We start from the raw sequence: 26,228 nt of genomic DNA, 5'->3' as shown, positions 1-26,228 counted from the left end.
ATGTTATGCTTAGTGGAAATGTTCTGCTTAGTGGATTATCCTAAGCCAGCTGGATAATATTTTTTTATTTGCTCAGTGTTTAAAACATCAGCACATGCAAGACTTTGCTGTGTTCAAAAGCTCCTAAACCACAAGAGGCTCTGTGAAGGCTTGGTGAACCACAGTTCTTGCTTAAGAGGTATTTTACATATCCTTGTAGGAAAATGCCTATAGCCCACATAGTTGGCTCACAGGTTGCTCTGTTGCTTGTTCTGTACTTCAGTCACACCAAAGAATGACTTATGCGTGTGTTCAGAAAAGGGTCTTTAGTGGTGTTCCTCTGGTGGTGGTAAATTGGATATTTCTGTCAATCACAGCTTTTTTATTTTTTAAGTCTTTTTATGGGTGGGATCAACTCTTCATTGAGTAGGAGAAAGCATTAAATTATTTTTCAGGTTTGAATGTAATTCTGCCTAACTAATGCTTAAGCTCATTTTAACCACAGTTTCCAGTGAATTGAGTATTCTGTCATCTCATCTTGTGCTGCTTTAAAAACAGAAAACATTTTATCACTCACCTCTGCATAAAACAACTTTTGAAAATCATAAATGTCAGAGAAGCATGCGTCTTTACACATGGAGACGTTTTTGTGCTTTTCATTAGTGCTACTCATACTTCTGCTGGTGAGAAGTATTCTTAATTTTGGTAACTTGTTAAACTGTACAACCATATGTTAGTATCCATGTGCAAATTTCTTAAATGAATTAGCTGAGTGCAGAAAATCCAAGCAAAAATTACCGAAGTGAGATTAAGGGACTATTATAGTGAAGAAGTCCCCATCCCCCCCCCCCCCCCCTTTTTTTTTTTCTTTTTTTTTTGACACTGCAATGGTTATACTGATGTGAGCATGTAGGTTTTGTCCTGTGATACATGCAAGTGCTTGGTCTGGGGTTGGTGACAAAGGTGGGTCCCTCTTCAGCCTGCAGAAGAGGCAGCTCCACACAGCTGTACTGGGAGCACTGCAGCTGATAGAGGTGTGAGCTGAGCCCAAGCAAGGAGGAGACCCTCATGTTTTGTTTCTCATCGTGTGTTAGATTGATGGATAGGATATAACTAGCTTCTGTGATGAGGGCAGTGTCTGCTTTTTTGTTCCTTTTTCTTCATCTACCCAGAAGGTTTATTTGTGACAATTCCCTAACGGCTTCTTCAGTATCAACCCTTTTGAAACACTCTGATGCTCCTAATACTTTGTTAGCTGCTGTCAAGCAGTAAGAGCTTTTGTGTGTTTAAACGGGAGCTTTCAAGTCAGAAGTAATTTTTTCTGAAGTTTTTCAACTTTTTCCTTTTACAAAAATAACTTTGATTTTTAAATTTGGAATATAAAAGAAAAAATGGTCCCCATTCTTTTGTCATGGTCTTTTTCTAACTTAATTTGACAGTTTCTCTTATCTAGTATACCTTTATAGTGATACCACATTCATGTGTTTTTATAGAAGCTCCAAAAACAGTTTCTTAACTCATCTGGGATGTGTGGCAGTACTTGGGGTGATGTTTCACAGTATGTCTTTACTGTTATGCAATGATTGCTTCTTTAGTAGATTGGGATTTTTTTTTGTTGTTTTTTGCTTGTTTTGAACCACCTCCCCTCCCCCAACTTGTTTTCCACAGATACTAAATAGGTTGTTTCTCAAAGGTGAGATGGTAATTATTTTACTGGCTGGGAGCAGTTCCAGAACGACCAGTGGCACCGTTTTGTCTTCTGTAGTCTTGCCATTTACGTCTTTTTAACTTATTTTTTCATGTTGTTTAGAATATTGCTAGATGTTCTTTTGAACAAAGTTTCAAATTTGATTTTGTAGATGAACAGCCTGGCTCAGTATTTTCAGGCTTAGCTGTGTTAGCTGCGTGTGAGGTCTCTTCTTTCTGAAGGTGTTGAAGCCTGTAAAGCTGCTGCAACCAGAAGAGCAGACTAAGGAAGAGAGATGAGCTTCCTCTCCATCCTTTAGGAATTTCATTGTATATAGTCAATGGGCTCTGTCTCTGGAAGCCAAATCCAGATATGAATGTTGCAGATTTCTTTGCTGGCAGATGTCTTTGATTTAACAAATAAATAAGTCTCCCATTCTGATAAAGGGAGTAAAACTGGAAATGTAGTGTGGTCTTATGGGTGTTTTGCTTGTAGACAGCAGCATTCAGATGCTTCTTCCTGCTCTGCCTTTTGTTCCCTGTGAATCCTGGAGGAATGCACCCAAAGCACTGCTAATACTATCAACACATTACAGTGTGGTAAAGGACCTTCAGGGCTGTATCTCATCTATGTCTAACACACAACTTAAATTTTAGCCATTTGCATCCTTATTCTTGTTCTGACATCTTCAGGGAAAACAGACCTTTCTCTTGTCCAGATGACCATCACAGGTAAGTGATAGTCGGTAGCCTTCTGAGTTGTGAATTTCTTGGGAAAGGGCACTTCTTGTGCTTGAGGGTCGTGTACTGCTTCCTTCACTTTCTACCCCAATCTAAATTTTACTATGCAAGGAATCTTCTCAGTAGATTGCAGGCAAAGTTTAATCTTGTCTCACGATTTACTTGTCCTAGGAGCCACTTTTCCAAAAGATCTTTCTTATGTATTTTCTAAGGAAGTAACCAGGTCTACTCAGACATAATCATAGCTATTTCCTTTCTGCATAAAAGCTTTCAAACAGGAGAAAAAAAAAAAAGGCAGTAAATGCGTGCTGTTGCTTGACACAAACCTTGCCAGTCTGTTTCTCAACTTGACAATCATTAGGCTGTATTTTTCCTTCATGGAGGGAAGGAGAGAGAGTTTTGTTTTTTTTTTTGTCATGTCTCTCATCCCCCGTGGAAGTGTATAGAGTCTTTGGCTTCAGAAATTTGAGCAGGACAAGTTCCTACCTATTTTCATGAAGTAGAAAAAAACCTATAATGGACTTCATTAAAGCTGAATGGAAAAACTTGGCTAAAGTCCTCATTTTCTCTACTCACTAGAGAATACAGTACAGATGTGACTGCCTCTCAGACTTTGCATGGCAGTGGAAAGGCTGAGTCTTCAGCACGTTGCTGGTTAAAAGCTTATTATCAAAGGACTCTCATTGCAACTTCTTTTGATCAGCCATTACTGTACATCTGCAAGACTTGAGGACGAACAATGTCCTATCTTCAGTCGTTTGATTCAGCTTGAGCTTTGAGAGCTCAGAGAACCTAATTAACTCAAGGAGGGAGAAATGGGAAATTTCCTTTGACTTCCATTCAGGTGTTTGTTGGGATTCAATTTCTTTTTGTCTAGGGTTAAATAGATTCTGGAGGATCTTAAGTTTAGAACAAATGCAGGCAGCCTGATTAGTGAAGCTAATAAGATATACATCCTCAGACCAGAACTTGACTGTCAAAATGCCTTTCTTCCAAAGGGTTTTGAAGCAGATGGTTTTAATGAAAAATGCTCCGGAACAGCAGAAATGCGGTTCTTACTGAAGCCTCTTGCACATAGCCTGTTGAAGTGTCAAGGTTCATTGATACATAGATCCTAGAGGAAGAGGCCACTTCCAGTTACAGCAATGGATATATTAAGAGATTGCTTACACTAGGAAAGAATATACCAACCCTGACTCGGAGCAATTACTATGGCCTGTTTTTCTGTGTGATGCCACCAAGGGAGAGAATAATGTCAAAAGCAACCTTGCGGACTTGAGGTTTTCTAGTTAAACCAGCAGCTGACTCCTTTAAAGATGGGTTAGTAGGCTGCTGATGAAAAAGAAAGCAGTGTGATGAGGACAGTGGAAAAATAGTCATTGGCCTTGTTCACCAGGTTTGTAATGTGGAGTTTCACAAGAGTGTAAAAAGTTCTGCTTTGTGTTTCATTTACTGTTCTCTAGTTTATTATAAGGGCTGGGAGCTGAAGGCAGTACTTGCTGAAGGAGGTTGTTGCTTTGCAATTTGAATGTAGGCCTGCAGATGTATTTTTTTTTTTTTCTAGTGCTACTGCTAGTTAATCCTTTCTTAAGGGCACCAAAGGAGAAGTCAGTAACTACGACATGTTCAGTTAAAAGTTGGTAGTACAGTGTGTGTTAATTAATGAAAATACAGTCTTGAGTTTCCCTCAGGATAGTTTGAGTGGGTATAAGAAAGTGTCTAAGAAAAATATCAGGTGGTCATCTGGGTATGTTCAAGAAAGGTCATGTGCAATGCCAACATTAGGTATTTGCTTAGGGCATCGACCTATGGAAGAGGGTGTGACAGTGGGACTATGTCTGTTGTATTTTTCCATGAGTTGACATTCATCTCCTAAACTAATGAAATTTTCATTCATAGTATAAGTTTCAGAAAAACAAACAAACAAAAAAAACCACCAAACCTCTTAATTTTATGGCAGAGGTGTCCACTCTAGTGTGTTGGTACTTGCTGATGTTCCATATGTTCTCCAATCCTGCATGTTTGGTTTTAGTTCATTATATTTTTTTTTCCTTTGACAGAAGACTTCTTCAGGCCTCCTATTCTTCTGTAAGGTATTCATGGAGAGTGGCATGATGTAGGATAGGAAAATTTATCTGTGCATACCTGAAAATGTCCATTGTGAAATGGAAGTTTCAGCCATTATGGAATAATTTTCCTATCCTTGAAATGTGAGCAAATATCAAGCTTCTAAGGCTTATTTATACTGTGTTATGTTTAATGGAAGTCCTTTTACATGTTTTACTTTATGATGGCCAGAGTTTAGGCATTTGGATCTGGAAAGCAAAGCATGTTTGATTTTTTTCCTGTGTGTTCTGCAGTACATGTCAGTGTTGAACAGCACTTGTGAGCTCAGAGTAGTGGTCTCTGTTAGAGGGAGCAGAGGTGCTGAGGTACTAGGAAGCAGACCCAGTGTCTCTGAGACCTGTGGGATAAGACAGTCTGAGACACGTCTTTGAAGCTGGGACCAGGCTGATACGAAAGGTGGAAGAGATGGGGAAGTGTCTGGGTTCTGCATGGGGAGTGTATGGAGATTGCTGTAAGTGTAACGTCAAAGGGCCAGTGGCTGCTGGAGGTTTTCTTTTTTACTAGTCAGCTAGACTTAAAGATGAGGAAGAGGGGAGGAAAAGATGGGCATTAGTGACCGAAGGACCTCCAAAATCCTCTCACTGGATGAGGACCCATGCACATATAAAGAGCGTGTTTCTGTTTTCAGGCCTTTTGACAAGCTTGGGAGCACTCAAGACCTAATGAATATAAGACTTGATTCTCCAGATTACTCAGTTAGCAGCAGGGTTCGCTGTCATTTACTGGAAGAGATTTGAGGTCTGTGTGTACAAGTGAGGATGTATGTTTGGAAGCTCTGTGCATGCCCTGAACCTTCTTCTGTCACCGGAACAGAGAGCATTAAAATATTTTAGTTGATCAGTTTTGAAATTTTAATATTCTTTGCAAAAGGCCCTTTTAAAGATGACCTGAAGATCCTATTTTCTCTGATATTTAACTGTAACATTGTACTAATGAGATAATTTGACAATGAAATGCTTCTAAAAATGGTATTTTGCTTACCTGGTTAGATAAAGGGCAGGTGATTTTTATTTTTTTTTAAATGATTTGTTAATGCTGCAATTTGGACCACTGTGATGTGAATGAGTGAGAGCTGTGTGTTTTTTTTTTTTTTTTCCCTTTTGTGTTTTTGTGAAAACTGTGAGGTTGGCTGACTGTAGTTGAGTTGCTTGACAAGACTGTTCCCTGCATACTAACATACGATCATTGTCAAGACATCTTCAGTCCATTTGTTGCAATAACCTCACCTGTGAGATGGTGGAACGTGTATAGCAGTAGTCTAACACAAGTGCATGGCAATGAATGTACCATTCATTTTGTTAATTAGCAATACAGAGAAAATAGGCTACAGTTATGAACTAGTGTGACCTGGTAAATTCATTCTTTGGATGTTTACCAAGGCTAGGGAAAAATGTAACAATTTTCATTTGCCCTTCAACCATGTTTCTTGCTTTCTGAATGCTTCTGACAAAAGCACTCTTTTGTGTTCAGAAATTGGTTTAGTTACACTTATCTCAATTCCTTACTTGTGCCCATTATTATTATTATTATTTTTTCCACAGATGGGAAATCCTTTGGTCTGAGGCACCTACAAAAGTGAATGGTCCCCAGGCTCGGCAATTCACACCTTGTATCAAACAAATAAACTTCCCCACGAACTTAATTCGACTGGAAGTGAACAGTTCTCTTCTAGACTATTACACTGAATTAGATGCAGTAGTACTACATGGTGTGAAAGAGAAACCCGTGCTTTCACTGAAGACTTCAATGATTGATATGACTGATATTGATGAAGATGAGGATGAAGAGAAGTATGGCTGTGGAATGGATGCTCTTAACAAACAGTTCAGCGTTGTTACCCTCAGGGAATGGCCGACTAATGGGTATTTTGACAAACTGCCTTATGAGGTAAGAAAAGCATGTTTATGCTCCAATACAGTTGTTTTAATAATTGAGTGTGAAAGTGCTCTATATAAGGTACTGACCAAGACTGTTGTTTTTTCCAGTTATAGTTCCTTGCATTCTTTTGTGAGTCTCCTGCAGTTATAGAATAGTTATGCCTGAGTTATGATAGTCTACTTCAGTGGGTGGATATTAACAAGTCAGTTTGCTGGTGTTTACATTGTTACAACACTTATTTCTCAGAAATCCCTCCACTGATGTACTTTTTTTTTTTTTTTTTTTTTGCCAGTTATTCTAGCCTTAAACTTCTAGCTCCTAAATTTAGAATCTTCCACTAGTTTTTCCAGTAGTACAGACGCATAATTTTTAGTCCTTATATTTGACAAAGATGATACAGGAAAAAAATGGAAAAAGAATGTATTAATTTTTTTTTGCTTCCAAATCTTTTATTGGCTTAAAGTTTCTTTTCCTGATCTCTTACTAAAACCTAGAACTGCTGGAAATATGATTGCTGAATATTGTGTGCTGACCTGGAAGCTCTTACTGGAGTGTAGCCATTCACAGAGACTGGTATCATAGAGCAGGAAGAGAGAGATGGTCACCTTCACCTCCTCAGAAACAAACTGGGTTTGCATGTAGGGGAGAGGAGTCTTTACTTGCTGGTCAGACCTCGGGTCCTGTTCCTACCCTTTAGGCTGCTGCAGTCTGGCAAAAGAAGCCAGGTTTTGTTTTCTGAGGTAACTTATCAAATGCTCAGGGTGCTTCTGTCTTGAATCAGTTTCAGTTGTGAAAGTGAAGGAGGGTGGTGAGAGATACTGTCACTGATTGCAGGGCATTTTCAGAAATGTGTGATCTAACAAAACAGTATTTTGTTTTTATTATATCTTTTGTTTCTAAGCTCCCTAGTTCAGCATCTGAAGGCCATGTTGGATGCCTGTGTGCTCTAGTAATCTGCAGGACTTCTGTTCTGCTTGTAAAGAGGAAAGAGGACAAGAATATGATGATTCTCTCCACCTTTCTCCTGTGTATTTGTCTTCTTTTAAAAGCTTATTTCAGTTCTTGAGGGCTTATTTGTTGTTGCTACAGTGGAATAACAGATGAGGATGCTATCCTCATCGTGAGTTAGCACTACTGTTTTCTTCCTCCACAGAATCCATATAGCAGTCAATATATTTCACTGTTGCTGCTTGTATATCTGTACTGGAGTAAAGAAAGTAGTTTTCTGCATGTGCAAGGGCGTAGTTGAGTCTAGAACATCTTAAAATGTGTAAATGTGTTTGAAATCTTTGTCATTCCAACAATATTAATTGTAGGGAAAACTTGATTTAAATCTGGGCCGTCTTGTTTGAAAAGACTGGATAAACTGCTTTATAATAGTTGCCTATCTGAGATTAATCTCATTTTTGTTCTGCATAATTATACAGATTGTCAAGATTATAGTGTAAGTAATTATAATGTGTAGTCCTGTTACTCCTTCGAACTCCTGCCTCCATGTGCCTTATTGTGCTTTTCTGCTTTCCTTTTTGTGTACCAGCTACCTTTTTAATCAATTTTTTAACATGTTTGGTTTCATGAATGCATTTATATGGTATATCAATACTGAGCACGTTTTTTTTTATTTTGCTTTGATTTAAAGAACCTGAATGGCTAGAATAGTTACCAGAAAACTACAAAGGGGTATTTCTGGACTGGTTTTGTGACAGCAGCAGTACCAGTTTTCTGCTTTCTTGATCCAGCTGGAATGCTTGGGTATTGAAGCAACAAAAATGTTGTGCTTTGTAGTATGGCAGTGTTTTATCCCATCTGATATGGGAGCAGTACTCTACATGCTGTCTTCAAGAATGACAAGTGTCAGATTTTTCTGGAAGTGCTTGAATTCTGTAATGAAGTAAGGAAACCACCGACTCCTTCCAATTTTGATTATGACACATCACATGAAAAATTTTTCTTCTTGTAGGCTCGTGCTGATTATGAATGTGCAACTGTCTTTAGTCTTCATACATGGCTGTTTCTTATTTGAGCTGTTTCAGGCGTCTTCATTCTACCCAACATAATTTACAAAATATGTAAGCCGAATGGTCTTCTATGCTAATCTTGAAGTAGACGACAGTTCTTCCAGTCTTTGTTTTGCCTTCAGTGTCTTTCTGAAACTTCTGTAGTCTATGAAAGCATAATCTATGTTGCTCTTCAGGATTGATTGCTGCAGTGTGTGCTCTAAAAACGTTGTTATAGTACAGTTAGCTTCTGCCAACAAGAGAATAATGCTCAGCTCCCGGGGTGTAGAATTCCTTAGAAGAAAGTGATGAACTGGATGAGAGAATATTTCTTCCCTGCTCATGGGCAGTGTTGACAGATCCTTAGTAGCTGTAGCGTACTTGTGCTCTCATCATCTGTTCTCCAAAATTATCTTAAATTTGAGTAAGGATTTTCTAGGAGCCTCTTCATGTCTCTTTCTCCCCATTATCTTTGATCAACTTGCATTGCTTGTAAAGTGGAATGAGTAAGGCCTTAGTCTTAGTCATCTTTGTAGACATGCTTGAGACCTGAAGTCCTGAAGCAGGGCTTCAAGAAATTGGAGAAATACCTGCCGCAGCATACCTGTTGTGCAGTGTGAGACTCACTTAGATGCTCCAGGTACCAAGAACTTCCTTCCTCTGGAGGAAGGGCAGGAGAAATCTTGCATGCTGCAGTCCAAAATACATTTTTGATGTAAATTTTCAATACAAAATGGTATAAACGATGTTTTCATCATTCCTTGAAGCCAGTTTTTCCTGAATCTGCCTAAAAGATTTATGAGCTGTTTTTGTCTACTGGGAAGTGAATTTTGTCACTAGATATGGATTTGGCACTTACATTCCGGGAAAATTGGTCTTAAATGTAAGAGATACATCCCTGAAGTGATACTGAAAAGAACTGAAGCAATAAGAAGGAGCATTTTATCACAAAATTCTTGCATCTTTCCAGAACAAATATTTGTAGGCTTTCACATAATTGGTAAGATTTTATGCCTCTCTTTGAATTGAGAATCGCACAAGGGTCTTAAAAGCTGCTTTAACAGCTGATAACCATATGGCACAAGATTCCCTTCAGTCAATGGCTAATGCACTGCCAGTTGCCATAGCAGACTAGGCTCTGAGCAACGGCACATGGAGAAGACAGCTCTACAGCCCTGGTCTTCTGGAGACTTGATAATTTGTGCAGGCTGTCAGTGTGATGCTTTTCTGTTCTTGGAATCAAGAAGGGGGTTAAAACCTTCACAGCCTTTCATTGCTGAGAAGATCAGAGCCTGTGCTTTTGTGTTGCATTTTATGCAACACCAAAGCATTTTATGTGGGTAGAATGAAGAAAAGGGAGACTTAAAAGGAATGTTGCAAAATAGTTGCAAGGCCCACTTTTCATGTATTCATATAAGCTATTAAGTGTGTATGTGTTTGCTGGTGCAAGCTATGGGATCATGGAACTAGGGACTACATTTTTTTTAAACCATGCTGAGGAATATCAAAAGCCACAGAATGTTTATTATCTACTCCTGCCTTCTTTCTTTTCCTTTTTGTGTATGTACCCTTCATCCTTTATCTAAGCATGTCATAAGAGCAGTTCTAATTATTTAGAGCCTAAGCTGTGGCAGATCTAGTTGCAGAACAAAAAATTACAAATAATTTAAGTCTTTCTGAATTATAGTTTGTTTAGGCCAGTGTGTTTTCATATTGGAAGAGCTCAAATAGAAGAATTGATGGAGGAAATTGTCAGGAAGTGTGGAAATGTTAGTTTTGACTAGTATTTGAGGGCTGTCTTCTGACCATGTCAAGTTCTGCATTATCATACTATAGCCAAAGAAAGAATATTATTGGATATAAGTGATTGCTTGCTACAATTCTTAATAAAAACAAACAAACCTGAAGAACTTCTTGGTTGGTAAGTACTACTAGAAGCTGCACCCCTGGTTAATTTTTATCCTGTGTGTTGAAGTGTGTGATTGGGATTTTGCCTGAGCTTACAAGCAAACTTGGATGCAATAGGTGAGATTTATTTGTTTTTTCAAAGATGTTGTGTTTTTGAATTTATAATTCAAAATATATGTAAATGTTTAAGGTGCTACAATGAAGGACTATGATGATTAAAAAAAAAAAAAGGCAGATAAGACTCAGGATCCTTTTGGTGTGCAGATAGTGCAGTGAATTTGTACGTTGTAATTCCCTACAACTCAGCAAATGGCGATTTGGAAACCTCCAGTTTTTAGATGTCTCCAACATCTATTGATCTCCTGAGATCTCTAAAACTGGGTATGTGCAGTGTTTTACCTGGAAATGGAAGAAAGTACTTTTTATTTGATTTTTGCTGTTGATAGATCAATCAGTGTTGAATTAGCTATATTTTGTTTTCCTCTGTTTTGCAGTATCATTGTTTTGACTGATTTATAAGAAAGTGAAACAATAGTTGCAGTAATTTTTCATAAATGCAGAGTAAAAGCAGTTGTTTGCAGGAAGCAGTGTTATAAGATCAATTTTCAAAGCACATAATTTTGTGATGTTCATAGAATCACTGTGACCACAGCATAGCGCAATGCAGCACATCATGTCGCATAATTAATGTTATCAAATTGTACGTTATGCTAGGATACACCTACGTAAATTTCTGACAGTCCAGACTAACAGTGATTACTGGTTATTAGCCTGTAGATTTGGGACCTGTTATATTTGTTTAATCAAAATCAAGAAAACTTTATTTTCAGTGATACTTCTTTTTTTTTTCATTCTAGATATTTCATCTTGGGTCGAGTAGGGTTGCAATGTCCTCTATGTTACAAAAGACCCATTGCAGTCATCAGTTAGCATAAAGGAACATTGGTGAGGCATTTATAGTTCCATTCACCATTATCTTTACTGCTCAGAAATCACAAAGTAACTTTTTTCCACTGAACAGAATTTGTGTTGCTTTGTATGAGACATTTATTACACCGCATTAATTGTAGACATAAATCTAGCTAACTGTGCAGCCTTCATTGCTGAGCTGTTTGTTTTAGAAAACCTAATAAATATTGGACAAATCTGAGGGAGAAAACGCAAGATATTTAGTTGGTTTACAGAATGCAGGATATCTGAAGGTTGCAAAACAGTTGGAAAGTGTCTTTCAGAATACTGAAAAATTGTTTAAAGCTGGTCTGTTGTTTAAAGGTGGTCTAAGAAAAATGTGTATGTGTTTAGGTATATCCTACTGCAAAGCCAAAATGGTGTTAGTGTTTTAAGATGAGGCAAAACAGAAGTCTGAGCAAAGGAAAAATCAAAATATTAACTTAGGATCATATCTACATTAGCTCCTAGTTTGATGTGTCTCCTACTGAAATGCTAACAACCTAAATGTCAGCTGGGAGCAGACTTTGATTATAATTTATTAACTGTGCTGTGTATATGCAGTTCATTGCTATTACATTGAAATGTCTGCTCTGATCCACAGTATCAAGCTGAGGCAGAGGTAAAAAAAAAAAAAAAAAAAAAAAAAAAGAGTATTTTTAGGGGCAAGGAAAATGGAGGAGAAGGGAAGAGGAAAGTCTTGAAATCAAGCTTGAGAGAAACTTGAGTATATGCAAGCACAATGTTTTGGCATTGGATTTTATGTTAAATTTCTGAAAAGTATGTAGATATGTGGAGTGTTTGATATCCAAATACTAAATCTGGAGCTGAGTAGGAAGTAACACTTTTCACTTTTCAGGAAATTGAATTGTTTACTTATTTTTTTCCTCTCCCAAAAGTAGAGGGGAAGAGGGAAGGTGGAAGCTAGCTGCATAAATTGTTACTGTAGATGTACAGTCTGCTTGGAAAAAGGCTTCACTTTGGTTTTATGTCAGGCATTTTATTACAATTTTTGATGGTTTTGTCTTATGAGTCTTTAAATTAAAATGAAACATGGTATTTTGAAAGGGCCACAGGACTCTCCTTGGTTTAAACTATTTTTTTGTTTGAATGAAATCAGTGAATCAATGTAGATGGTTTTTTTCCCCACTCTGCTTGAAAGTGCTTGTTCACTTCTAATTACATAACCTGAGTGCAGGGGCTTACAGCTGTTAAAGGCAGCCACAGTAAAGTAAACATTACTTCTTATATTTCATTTTTCAGGTGTGTTTTCTCTCAGCTATCTAGGCTAGGGCAGGGTGGGTTTTGTGTTGAAGGTTTTTGCTATTTTCAAAAGTGAGTATTTGTGTGTATTTCTGTATTTGTTAATCTTGCTCTAGAAGGAAAACCAGAGCATGATAGGAGACGGGATATTTTTTCTTAGTGTGAGATAACTCATTAAAAAATGTATATAGTGGTGCTAGTGAGAAGGGCTGGTGGTTATTCTGAAGCTGAGGTGATTCAATTTGATAAAGGTAAAAAGGGGTTTTGCATTTCAAATTCGAGTCTGGCATAGAACAAAAATGCTCTCAAAATATTACAGTAAGAGATTACTTCATAAAGGAAGATCTGAATGTGTTGAGATTTTTATCTAGTTGCATAGTCCAGCATGGATGGGGAGGAAATATAAGGTAGAAATCAAAACACTTTTTTTTATTTTTTAGAGCAGAGGAATAAATCCTAAATTAGCTCAAGTTGTGGGGAAACTGGGACGTGGTATGATTTTCATGTACTCTGCAGATATGCTACCATCTTAACTGAATCCAGAGAAGAAAGAGGATGCCAATTCAGTGTTCTGATCAATGGAAGTGCAGACATTGTGAAGGGAAATATGTAAACATAGTGTTTACATATATATAGCTGTTTAAATTAGCATGGGTAAAAAAAAAAACAAACTTCTAATTTGAAAGCTTCCTGTCACTTTTATATGCTGATCTGCTTTTTCCTTTCTTGTTTAGTATGTTGTCAAATTGAGAAGGCAGTGCAATCCTATTTAATAGCTAATCAGTGATTTATTTGAGAAGTTACTTTTAAGTTTAAAAAAAAAAAACAACAAAAAACAACTTAGAAGTTAGAACACTTCTTATTCTGTTGCAGTTTTGCCTTAGCATTTCAAGTGCTGTATGACCATCTGCCTCTTTTTTTCTTTCTGTTTTTAATATAGCTCATCCAGTTGATTTTGAGTCACCTTACAGTACCAGACCTGTGTAGACTAGCACAAACTTGTAAGCTACTGTATCAACATTGCTGCGATCCTCTGCAGTACATTCATCTCAGTTTACAACCTTACTGGGCGAGAATTAATGACATGTCTCTGGAATACCTACAGTCTCGCTGCACTCTCATCCAGTGGCTGAATTTATCTTGGACTGGAAACAGGGGAGCCATTTCTGTTTCTGGATTTAGCAGGTCAGTGGGAAATGTACAAAGTATTTTGACAAGCTCTCTTTGTGGAGTTGCTGCACAGGTTTGTCACTAAGTGATTGAAAAGTGATTGAAACCTTATTAAAAGACAAAAAATGTCTTTGATTTGCTGTAAAGTTTGTAACTGTTCTTATGTAGAGTAAAACAAAACCAAAAAAAAAAAAAAAAAAACCACACCAAACAGCTAAAACAGCAAGAAGTTTTAGCTAGATATGGAAGCAGAAGTTGTTTCAGCATATAGTTTGCATGCCTCAAATTGCCAGCAAATTGACTGAGAGGCATCTTCCAGTGGTGAGCGGTGTTTTGCTTTCTTCTGGAATTCTGAAAGACTCCATGAGAGCTAAGCTGCAGAAAGTCCATTTTACAAAGAAAATCTTTGCAGTTGTTCCATGCACAGATTGAGTCATCAGTAGGACTGCAGTAATAAACAGATTACAGTGTATGCTTACAAGGTATGGGTCCTAAGTAATCACTGGAGTGCAATGTAAATGCAAATATTTTCATAAAAATGATTTAAAACATTAGTCCCATTGGGAAATGGGGGGTTTGTGTGTGCATCTTCACACTGAGTTGAAAATATGACTATGCTGTAGGTTATTAAAGCAGCAAATATGCAGAGATTCTTCTCTGTATAATAGCCATGTTCTCTGCTTCCTTAACATATAATTTCTTGCTTTTTTGGTTGTTTGCATCACTTAAACAGCATCTCTCAGTGCACTTCATTTATACAAAAATTGCTGCTCCAACTAAGATAATCAGCAGTGGCAGGTGAACTTGACTGATAAAAAACAGAAATGTTTAATATATCTAAAACATAAATTGTCTTAGCTTTCATTTGTTTTTGAATGAAAAGGCTGAAAAGTATTCAAATGTTGTCTTTCTTTTGGTGCCTGGGTGCCTTCCGTGGGGTAGTAAAATGATGTGAAGAAATACTTTTACTTCCTTTTTCCAGAGTTTACAGTATAATCCAAGAGCGCTATGCTGTGGTCTTCTGTGCTTGTTGGTAGAAAAAGGAGATAAACATCAATTAATTGAACGGGATACAAATGTTTCTCCTAATTTCCCTAAATCTGGATTTCTTATTAGATACATTATATGGAAAACAAATATGTAACCTTAACTGAGAATTTGATGTCATAAAGTTTGTTTTCTGATGTGTAGCTATTAAATGTGTTTTTGAAAACTTAGTGTGACCTTTTTCCATTTTCATGACTCTTTTTTTTAAATGTGCAGTGCTGTTAAAAATTTTGTGCAGTATTAAAAGAAATGAATGTCTAAGCTCGGAGAACTACAAATTTTGCAATTCTGGCATATCTGGCTTCCTGTTAGTTTAAACAGTTATCTCTTAACTAAATTGTGTGTGTGTTTTAACTTCACTACTGACGTAATAGCAGCACTGACTTGAAGTCAGCTGTTCTAAAATAATTATATCACCATTATGTGGGTATTGAAGAATCCAGGAAATGTGAGTCATGACTTCCCACAGTTTCTCCTTTTGAACTTTTAGACGTTTCTCATCTGGCCTGAGTTTGGAGAGTTATTAGCTAAACAAGAGTTTCGAAAGACTGGGGGTACTTTGAATTTCCTAGGAATTCTGTCTTACAATTAAATTTTCTTTTTAATGTACTCTTCAGAATATGAGCATTGTAGAAGTTACCAGTTGTTTGGGGAGATTGTATTGCTTGTTTTATCAGTTAATTGCTTACATCTTCCAAAAAACTTGCTCACACTTTCAGATTGTAGTTGTCCTTTGAAGATATGAAATATTTATATATTTCTCTCTCTATGTGTAATAGTAGAGGACATGTATGACTACATTTATTAGTGTAAAATCTTCTCTTGCTGCCTACTGCATGAATGTTTCTGAATCAGTTGGATGGTTTCTCTTCATCCTTCTTTTTGGCTCTTACCTGATATTGAACCTGGTATTGATGTTCATCTCTCTTTCTGCAAAGCAAGTTTTCAGTAAGGCAGCGAGGTGTCCTGTGGAGTAACAAGCTGTGTCTTTTATTTTGGATTTACTTGATAAAAAGTTGTTTTGTGACTAGGTTGAGTTCAAACTGGCCTAAATTGCTTGTTCAGATACTTCAGATTGATCCATTTTGTGGTAAGCTGCTGTATAAACAACCATGAATGGCTGTCAAGTCACTTAAATAGAAATGTAGAAGTTGTTTTGAAGAGCTCCATTATGTTATTTTTAAGGCTAGCCTATGTTCATCCATTTGAGGAGAAGTGGGGGGAAAAAGTTATTTTCTAAATTAAATTTATAAATACTTCATAAACACTGTAAATTGCTGCAGTATAAAATCAGGAAAATGCTAAAACCAGAGTAACTTATCTTCAATAGATAACAGGCATTTGACTTTTGCAGAACCTCTTTTTATTTTGTTTTATATATTTTTGCACTTTTTTCTCAGCACTTAGTGTTAAAATTGTCACTGTTGAATTGAAAACCAGTGGAGTTAGATTAATTCTCACAACTATACTGTTTAGCTTATAATTCCTGCTAGTAGATGCTTGTTTAAATGATACTCTTGCTTGAGATTTATTTTGGAAAATATCTTCCGAAATGTTTATATTTGTTTTCTTCTGACACCTAAAAGAGGTAACTTGTACTTACATCTTTTAAAGTGACACACAAATAACTGTAAAAAGAAAAAATCATTTTTTCTTGCAGAAATATATTAAAGTAGAAACTTTTTAAAGAGTAATTTAAGAAGTGACTGAAACAAATACTGTGTTATCATGAGAAGATAGAATGCTTCAGGCATATGAACATCCTGAGGCAAAGCTGAAGGTATTTTTACTTATTGATAATATCTATTCCTTAGGGCTAAAAATGACTATCATAAATTTTTCAGATCAACGTATAATATAAATTAACTGAACTTTATGATTTAGAGTGAACTAAAAGTACGCAGAGAAGTAAAAGACAAATGAAATGAAATATTTGAGCAGTATCAAGTGTCAGGAGTGCGAAGTGACAGGGAATAAACAAAGATTTCACAGAAAGCATTACATATTACATAATCAACACTGTTTCTCATGGCAGTAGAGGTGTGGTGAATTTGTCAATGCAATGGGAATATCAGCATGAGAGGATAAGACCTGTATAGGAGAAGTGGAGCAAGTTGATTGGAGGCAGTAAATACCAAGATGCTGAATAGATGCTCAGGTGTTTAAACACCTAAATGGTGATGGCAGCTTTAAAAACAGAGTTCTGCATGCAGGTTTCTTTATATCTTTTGTAATGTGGCTTATTTAAGCTGTTTTGCTTGAAAAACCTAAGGTGATAGGATTTTTACTTGCTTCTAACATTTTATACTGAGAGAATGAATTCGCAGAATTTCCCTGTTGTGATGCAATGTTTACATTTCAAGCACATCTAGAAACATTTCTTTAACAATTGTTGTCATTACAATTTGAAATCTTTAGTTGATGTTTATTACAGATATGCTTTGACAGCATTTAACTTGGTGATGGCTTGCTATGAATCAAACTAGCAGGAAGGTTAGGTAGCTACTGCAACATGCATTTAATAGTCACAAAAAATATGAGTATTGTACAACTTGACAAGGATTCTCATTTTAAAACTCCTACCTGTTTTTTAATTTTGACAGTTTTAGTAAACCCTAGGGTTGCTGTAACTGAAGCAAAGATTAAATAATGTTTATTTTGCATGTTTTTATTGAAGTTGCTTAATTTGTGTTCAGAAAAGCACAAGATCAGATACTTAAGCTCCACACTTGAATGCAGTGTTTTAAGATCTGATGACAAAGTTCAATACATGTTGGATTTGAAGACAACATTTTAACGATTAGAATAGTTTAGAGGGAGGCAATGTGACTTCATTTAAAAGAAAAACAAAAAAGTCTTGGCCTTGGGAGACAACGAACAACAGTTCTTGAGAGTAAGCAGAATGATGGAAAGAGATTTCTTATTTAAAACAAACAAAAGACTGAAATACTGTAGTCTAGAATGAGGATGAACTAAAAGGTAGAGGTCTGTTTCAGTGCCTAGCAAAATTAAAGTAAGTGTTCAGATTCCAGTAGGTTGTTTAACTGATCATATTTCATAACAATCACGAAGGGAGTGAAGGTAAATCACTTTGGAAATTGCATGTATAAAGCACTGTTAGTAAAAGAAAGACTAAAGGGATGGATGACTATGCAGAAAGGAGGAGATACTATAAATAGTATCCAGTCAATCTTCAGTGAGTAAAGAGAGAGGTGTGTGAAGAAGAGAAATACTGCTTTGGATAGAAGGGGTTGACTGTTTTCAAATGAGCCCAGTCACAGCCAGACATCCAGTATCTGTTAAGTCTGAGAAGTATGAAGGCAATGCCACTTTTGTTGGGAAGCCTGAGACCCCATGTTCTACCTTGCCTTATGGCTTTGGAGATCTGCATGGAACGAAGTTCGCAAAAACCTCTGCCCTGAGCAGCCTATGAAACGCAAACAACAATGGGAGAACTCTGCAGTTCGTACTAATGTGCTCTGCCCTGTTCTGGTTGGTGACTTCTTCAAATTTCTCCTCCCGTTTCTGTTCATTTCTTCGCTTCGTGCCTGTCAGCTTGTTCATATACCCTGCTGTGTGTCCCTTATTGCCCTTGCCTTTCTTTCTATTTAATATTTCCTGAAGAACCTTTTCCAGGAAGACAGCAAAGCTGTGAAGAACAAGTGGTGTGCTCATTGCTATTGCTCTGTTTGCACTGTCTGTGTGTTTTAAATGTAATGAAATTAAATAAAATGTTACAAGGATAATAACTCTCCTAGCTGGTGAGCTTCGAGTTCTTTTCCAAGTGTAGGAGGTTAATATTGTGTTTCTCTGACCTGGTAATGTTAACTTCTTATAGTGACAGGAGGAGAAGTGTTGATCTGTACCAATATTTATAATGGCCAAGCCCTGTCAAATAATGTGGCAGTTAACCTTACATCTATTATTGCAATGGAATAGTTCATAAAATATTTATCTGTTAGCAAATTAGAAGCTAGAGGTATAATAAATGGCAATTGACAAGGTTTTATGGAAAATATCACCATTCAAACAAACCTGATAATTTGTTGATGAAAGAAGCTGTGTGAATGTGTTGTTAAAGCACTCATTAAAGAGAGGAATCGGCTAATTGGCAATCAGCAATGAATCCATATGTCTGCACTCTGATTTCCAGGGAATTTCCATCCTGTGTTTTTCCACAACAGTGTTGAACTCTGTTGCTGGTCTAAAATAGCAGTCTGATGTTTAGATTTTTGGTGTTAATTGTCACGAAATGTCGTGTCATTTTAGCTGTGACATTCCTGTAAGAGCTCACCAGTCTAGCTTACAGGTGAATTCGCTGTATCTGGTATGAAAACAACAGACAGGTGCTTGGTGTTTGATAAGCTCTGATTCTTACAAGCTAAAATAGATTCTGAAGGCAGCGGAGTTGCACTAAAAATACTGAAGAATTGATTTGAAGGCCATACTTAAGAAAAGCCCCATGGGTATGGGGCTTCTGTCTTTCCTCAGTGTCTTTGTTTCTCCTTGTGAAAGCTCATAAGTATTAGGGGCTTCTGAAGGTTGTCTTCTCCAAGCTCCCACTTGAAGTGCTGCTGTTCCCTGTGCTAGGTCAGGTCAGTCAAGGTCTCGGGACACTCTCGGAAACCTTTGGGGTGGAGGTTTCCCCCTGGAACGTACTTTCCTTTCCCTGTTGCAGAGGATTTGCATAATGAAAGTAAGGCCCAGGAGCTGGGTAGTGTGCAAGATGAAAGGAATCAGGAAGGGTGATGACAAATGGCAAGTAAGATTTGAGTGAGTAGTGAAAAATAAGGAAAAGGGAAGGTTTGAAAGCTTGGATCTTCAAAGAGATATCAAGTCCTCCATTATTCTTTAGTGTCACTGACAAATACCTCCCTAAACAAACCTTTATTTTTTCCCCTTGAGATGATGCTTTTGCAACTTGTTTTCAAGGTACAATTGCTCCTTTAAGGCTGCTTTAGTGACATCAGTGTCCTTCTGTCATGCATAGCATTATGTACCTTTTTGTTTCTTAAGATTTATGTGGTCAAAAAGAATAACATCTAGGATGCAGTAGTAAACGTTGATGAAACAGCCTTAACTGTCAAACCACCTTCCATTTATGAATATTGATCTCAGTTCATTAATTTGGTCTTCTGAGTTTGTACAAATTTGATTCACAAGTAATTTCTTCAGAGTGGTTACAAATAATTTACTTTAACCTAATCACGTTTTCTGTTAATTAATTGATGTGGCGTAATTACTGTGGTCTGTAGGATTCTTATTCCTGAAAAAAGTATTTCCCGTTTTTCATGGTTAAAATTGTGACAGTATTCAAAGATTTTCATTAGAAAGCACATTTATTTTTTACTTAATGTGATTTATTGCAGGTTCTTAAAAGTTTGTGGCTCTGAACTCGTTCGTCTTGAGTTGTCTTGTGGCCATTTCCTGAATGAAACATGTTTGGAGGTCATTACTGAAACATGTCCAAATCTTCAGGAATTAAATCTTGCATCATGTGATAAAATACCACCTCAGGCTTTCAACCACATAGCCAAAGTGGGCAGCCTAAAGCGTCTCATTCTTTACCGAACAAAAGTGGAGGTAGGAACAAGTATTTTTTAACTTTTCGATAAGCCTGTTTAGTCCTGATAAAATTATTACTTTTTCAGTGCTGAAGAAGTGAATTAGAATTTTGTATGTGAACTCAAAGGTAAATTAAAAAAAAAAAAAAAGAAAAAAGGTAGACTCAAAGACCTAAGTATTTTGTTAAATTCAGAAGTTTTTTTAAAAACCAAAAAATCAGCCTGTTTTAGTTTGCATGCAGCATGAGTGACTTCTCACAGGCTGTCTGAAGAAAATCATAAAATAATAAATGTGAGTTTTTTTTTCTGGTTCTTTGAAGTGTACTCCACACAGACTGTATTTGGCAATGTAATCGGGGAAATTGTCGTGTAACTTACATTACGTTGTAATGTAACTTCTGGTAATTATCAACATCCTGTGCTTTAGAACAGGTAGTGGATTGCTAGATTCCTACTGTCTTTGAGTATTAGCAGTATTTGTGATATGAAACACACTTTTTTGTACTTGGAAAATACTTTCCAAGTACAGTTTAAAGATTACTTCCTTACATAATTACTTAACTTCCCAAATCAGCATTATAATCATTTGCAGCATGTTTCCTGTCTAGGATGGAATGTTGTACATGTTAATTGTAAACACTGCTGTAGTTTACTCAATTCAATGAACGTTGTAACCTACTAAATTCAGCAATTGCGATCCAAAGCAATTCTGTTGCTTCTCACTAACAGCATTACTCATGTCCTATAACCTTACTACTACACGGAAGCTCTCATACTCATTGTGCTTTTTTTTTTTTTTTGCTGCAAAAGCTACTGCTTAGCTCCAACATGAAGGAAAAAAAAAACACAAAACACATCTCTGCAGGTTCTAGGTTAAAGATTTTCAGAAGGGTTAACTTGTGTTTACTACTGTTTGTTTTCATTACACAAAAGTGAGATTTTGACAGTGGATTGTGTTGGGGTGTTCAAATCAGAGAAGCTGAACTAAAGGTCATGCCTCATTTTCAGGATCTCTAAGGGGGTGTCTGAAGTTACAATTTATCTTGTTTCACTTATAAGTGGTTAACAGTTAACACAAGTTACAAGGTTAGTTGTTTTATGTTGTCCTTTTTTCGGGGGAAACTGGATGTACTTTTACATCCAAAGTCTAGATAACTGTCTGTAGTGGTGATATGGTTAAACCAAGGTAGTTAAAGGGTCAGCTACCTTGAATTGTTGGCATTTGCTGTGGGGTATGTAGGCGATTACCATGAAGCCAATGTCCCTCAGTAACACATTACTTTAATATTTGTTCCATGTATTGAAATCTTACATACTTAATAATTATTGCTTAATTCAACCTAAAAATTTGGTAAGCCCTACTTCGAAGTGCCTTGAATAAAACTCTGAATTGCTGTACTCTGGGTGTATCTATTCTGTTTCTAGCTCTCTAGTCTCTCTGTCAATCTTTAGTAAATCTCCTTATGCCACTTCGTGTGGGAGCTCTGTAATAGAGATAATTCACACAGCCTTTTCAGATCTGCGAGTTTGAGAAGTACTTTATCAGAGAAAAGAGAGCATCTTCAGTGATCTGAGATTATTGTATTAAAAGTAAAGATTATTCAATCAACAGTAGAAACAAAATTATACCATCTTCTTGATTTTACTCAGGTAACTTTAAAAAAAAAAAAATCACACTTGTAATAGTGCAACAGCTGCACTATATTCTGAAAATGCTTGGTAACTCTCATTTCTCAGGTACTGCTTTGCTGAGCAGAACTTGAAATTGGATTGGATGTAGATGGTAATGATTTCCTGACTTTGAAAACTTTAAATTGTGAAGATTCATTTGTCTTTCATGTGTGTATGGACACAAATCTGCTTGTAGTCAACAAGAAAACTCATTCATAATGAAACTTATTCAGGGTAGTGCTTTGATTTTTTTTTTTTTTTTAACATAAATATAAACAAAAGCCAACCACGTAAAATAAATTTTAGAGAGATAGGTAGAGAACTTGGGTAGGATGCTTTTGTGATACTTGTTAATCTGAAGGAATTGTAATCTTGTAACTAATCTCCTTGATACAAAATTGGGGTGATGTGTTTCTGGAGATTCTGAGGTATGTTTGAAAATGTGAAGAGGGAATTAATATGGAGAGAGAAAAAAGTAGGTAAAAGGTTGACTGAAATGAGATGTGCAATGAGGGATCATAATTTTCTTTAATTGTGCATTAAGATACACAAAAAGTCAGTCACTGAAATTGAAACATAGTGAAATGAGGTGAAATGGGAAGAGGAATACCTTTTATGGTTGTTATCAGTCTGATGAATTTATTGTTGTAGCTGATCAACACATAAGTTGAATTATTTAATGGAAATGATTGTATTTTTGTGTGCCAAAATGGCAATAATAAAGAGAAAAAGAAAAGGAAAAATAGGAATTAAAGCTCTAATTGATTTTTAATGAAGAATGCCTCTCTGCATGTTATTTGTGATGCCAGTGAAAAAGGGGCATTCTCTGTAGTCATCAGTCTCGGTGTAAAATGCAGTACTGTGCTAGAGCACATCTGCATAAATAGGACAACTTGTTCTTCTAGTTGTGAATTTGGGTGTGTGATTAAGTAACATAAGATATGGAATGGATATTCCATCCTTGTCAGTATAGTCATAAAGCTGTGTGTATTCCTGCGTGATGCTTTATACAAAGTACAACATGAACATTAACATAAAAGAAATGGTATTTTTTCAAATATAGACAAACTCCCATGTTCCTGTCCAGGTGTAGGATCTCCTTAATCAAACTACATCTTGCTTTCTCTTTCCTTTTACTTTTTAAATGAAGGGGAAAAAAAGTAATTTATTTGAACATTGATACTTAAGGTATTTGTCATACTTTTCTGTTTATGATTGTGACACTATTGTGTAAGTTTCTGCAGAGTATCTTCTGAGAAAATTAATGATTGATTTTTACATATTAGGAATAGAAAAGCAGATTTTGAGGAAAATAATATAATATTGACAGTGTTACATAATCACCTGAACAATTCTCATGACAGTTTCTTGTTGTCTTAGCTGTTTCCTTTGAATAGATTTTGTCTTTTAAAAACACGTTCCCATTGTCTCTGTAATCAAAGCTCCAAATGTTAACTGTATGCTTCCAGCAAAATGGTCAATTGTGGTCTACCTTCTCTCTCTAGCCTGAAAAGTACTGTTAATGTTTTGGAAGACAGCTGTACCATCTTGAAGAGTTTATGATCTTTGGTCCTAGCCCTGCTGATTCTTGATTAAGCCCATGTACAACTTTATTTCCTGAGTTACCGGGTGCAAGCTTCTGTGTATATAGTTTCAAACTTCTAAAGTGTGAAGCTTCCAGCACCCTTGAAGTATTCTACCCTCTCTGTTGCAACAAGTGTCCGGTGACTTTCAGTAACTTGTTTAGGCCTTACAAGAAAAAAATCTTATATCACCATGCTCCTCCATGCTAAAACAGCTGATGCTTTCAGTGCTTCTAATTCAATTCTGTATTTGCTTGAAATAACTTGTAACTTGCTTTGAGAAACTAAACCCAATGCTTTGTAAATGCAAGTCCTGCTAGCTCAAGACCACTATTATCCTTGTGAGATTTTTGTGCTGGTGGTTTTGATATTTGCTGATACATGACTCCTTAATGTTTATTCATTGAGAGTGTACTCACAGCATAATTTAAGCACTTGTTGGCATTGATACATCTAACAAACACAATGAACAAAGATGCTATTATTGTACATAGTAATGGGCAATGCACGTCTTCGTGGTTTGAGTATGAATGTTATCTTGATTTAATGCTTTAAGTATTCCATCCATATAGACAATACTCCCAAAATTGTATTTTAAGAGACCAAAACCACAATTACAGTAGAAAAACTTGAGTCTCCTTATTGCTGATTGTAAATTTTAATCTATTACACATGTAATATACAATCTTATTGTGCATTCTTTATAACGTGTGAAGAAAAATTTTAAGGTTTTTATTATAAATATAATTGAAGTAAGAAATGAACTGAATTAAAATCAAATTGTATTGGACAAAAATTTTTTGTACACATTTTAAAGCACGCATTTTATTTACAAGTTATATCACAGATATCTCTGACCAAGAGAAAATTTGGAACTTGATCATCTGTTTGGAAACTCAGCACTGGAGGATTTTAGATACCAAGAAGATAAGTAAGAATCTTAGAGGTAGATGTAACAGCCCTTATTTTCTTATGTCATGAGCAATGAGAGAGTTAATGTTGCCATAAATACATTCTACAGACTTTTCAGAAGTAACCTGTTATGGGTAATGATATACTTCTTAGAGCTATTGTTTGAGGCTTTTCAGCATGGGTAAAACTTCATTGGCTTGGGAACAGATCTGTAGGATTAAGAGTTACAAACACATGGTGAAAAATAGTGAAAGCCCCTATCTAACAAGTTCTCAGAAGGAGGTTGAGCCAGTGACAAATTGTTAGGCAATGCAGGGCCTTAATGATGCCTGCTGGTCCCATGTCAAACTCAGAGGGCTGAATTCATTTATTTGAGTCTGTAAAGCGAAGGGTGAGAGGGAAGGATGAAGGTGTAGAACAGATCTGCAGACATAAGTGAGGGCATGATTTGACCAAATGAAGCAAAATCAAAATACAGTAATTGAATCAGCTACAGAGACTATTACTTTCCCTGACCTAATTCAGTAATTGCAGTGTTACTGTGTTCCTGGCACTACCAAATAGCTGTAGAGAACAGAAAGATGCCCATGTACATCCTGAATCCTATCTCACAAATAATGTTATGCGTATTTTTGAGGAGACAAGTGGTTTGACTTTTGAAAGGCTTTATCTGCACTCAACAATAAAATTAATTCCAATTTCATTTCCATATACTCCCTCTCTTCTCTTAACTGATGCTCATATGGTGTTCATATTATGTCTGTATAAAACCATCAAAGTTTTGGAGACAAGTTGTATTGCTGACAAGTTACTTCATGATCTCAAAAACAGTCCAGTAGTTCAAAGTACAGAGTAAGCTTAAAAAAAAAAAAAAGACGGGGGAGGTGGGGAGGTAGGGCAGCTACCCTAAGCTGATTTTTAACAAATGTTTTCCTGTTCTCACTCTTACGTTCTTCTTCATGCTGTATCTTCCAAGAAGATAGCTGATGGATGCTTCAGGCTTTCAGTTCTAATGCCAGCTTATATTGTAGAGGAAAATGTTTTTGAATCTGTAAATGGAAATTGTCTGTTGGTGTCTCTATCCAGAAGATATTAGTACACCAGTGATGGTGATAATAAGCGGTGGGCTGGATGGTTATCTCCTTCTGCAGACATCAGTTAAGGCCTTGAAGGGACTGTCAGCAAGTGTAGAAGCCAATTCTTTCAGTCTGTTTGGAGAGGCTATCTGATCCGGGTCACCAGAAATCCCTTCCAATGTTCACCATACTGTGGTTTGGTGACTTGGTGCTGTTGGGTCTAGCTGCGGACTTAATACATGAGCTTCGGTCTCCTGATCTGTGACTGGGGTAATGGCCCATTGCAAGATGCACAGTTTCTGTATGCCACACAATTCCCATCTTTAGAACTTATGTAATAGTGCTTTGTCTGTGGTAAGGAGATACACATACTGAAGACTGAGGTTCTCTGGTATGTATGGTACACATGGGGCACTCTACACAGGCAGTCTACTTGCAGTACTGTAACTTAATACAAACTTTTCTGTGCTTCAGGAAGGTCAGTTAGTTATAAAGTTCAACCTTTTTATCTGGGAAAAAAGGATTGCCAAGAAAAGGTTGCTTAAGAGTTTCAAGTGTTTTTGTGAGCTAAATGACTAGAGATTTTCAGTGTACTTACTCTGTTTGGGACCATATGAGAATCTTGTTCTTCCCAAAGGCCAGAGGAACTACCTTGGAAAGGAGGTGACCTCTTTTACT

General features: G+C 36.6%; 1 protein-coding gene across 4 annotated transcripts in view; it reads left to right on the top strand.

The window, feature by feature from the left end:
• The window catches only part of FBXL4 (F-box and leucine rich repeat protein 4), a 58,843-nt gene that overhangs the window by 11,206 nt on the left and 21,409 nt on the right, over positions 1–26,228 (top strand). For all 4 annotated transcript variants that reach the window (XM_084283893.1, XM_084283891.1, XM_084283892.1 and 1 more), the window contains exons 4-6: positions 6,075–6,420; positions 13,468–13,712; positions 20,114–20,327. In XM_084283893.1, the coding sequence (XP_084140019.1) occupies positions 6,075–6,420; positions 13,468–13,712; positions 20,114–20,327 (805 nt within the window). The remainder of the gene's footprint in view (positions 1–6,074; positions 6,421–13,467; positions 13,713–20,113; positions 20,328–26,228) is intronic.

The sequence above is a fragment of the Netta rufina genome, assembly GCF_964035555.1.
Source record: "Netta rufina genome assembly, chromosome: 3".
Taxonomy (NCBI): Eukaryota; Metazoa; Chordata; class Aves; order Anseriformes; family Anatidae; genus Netta; species Netta rufina.
The sequence above is the reverse complement of the archived record's forward strand: the minus strand, read 5'-3'. Positions and strand labels throughout refer to the sequence as shown.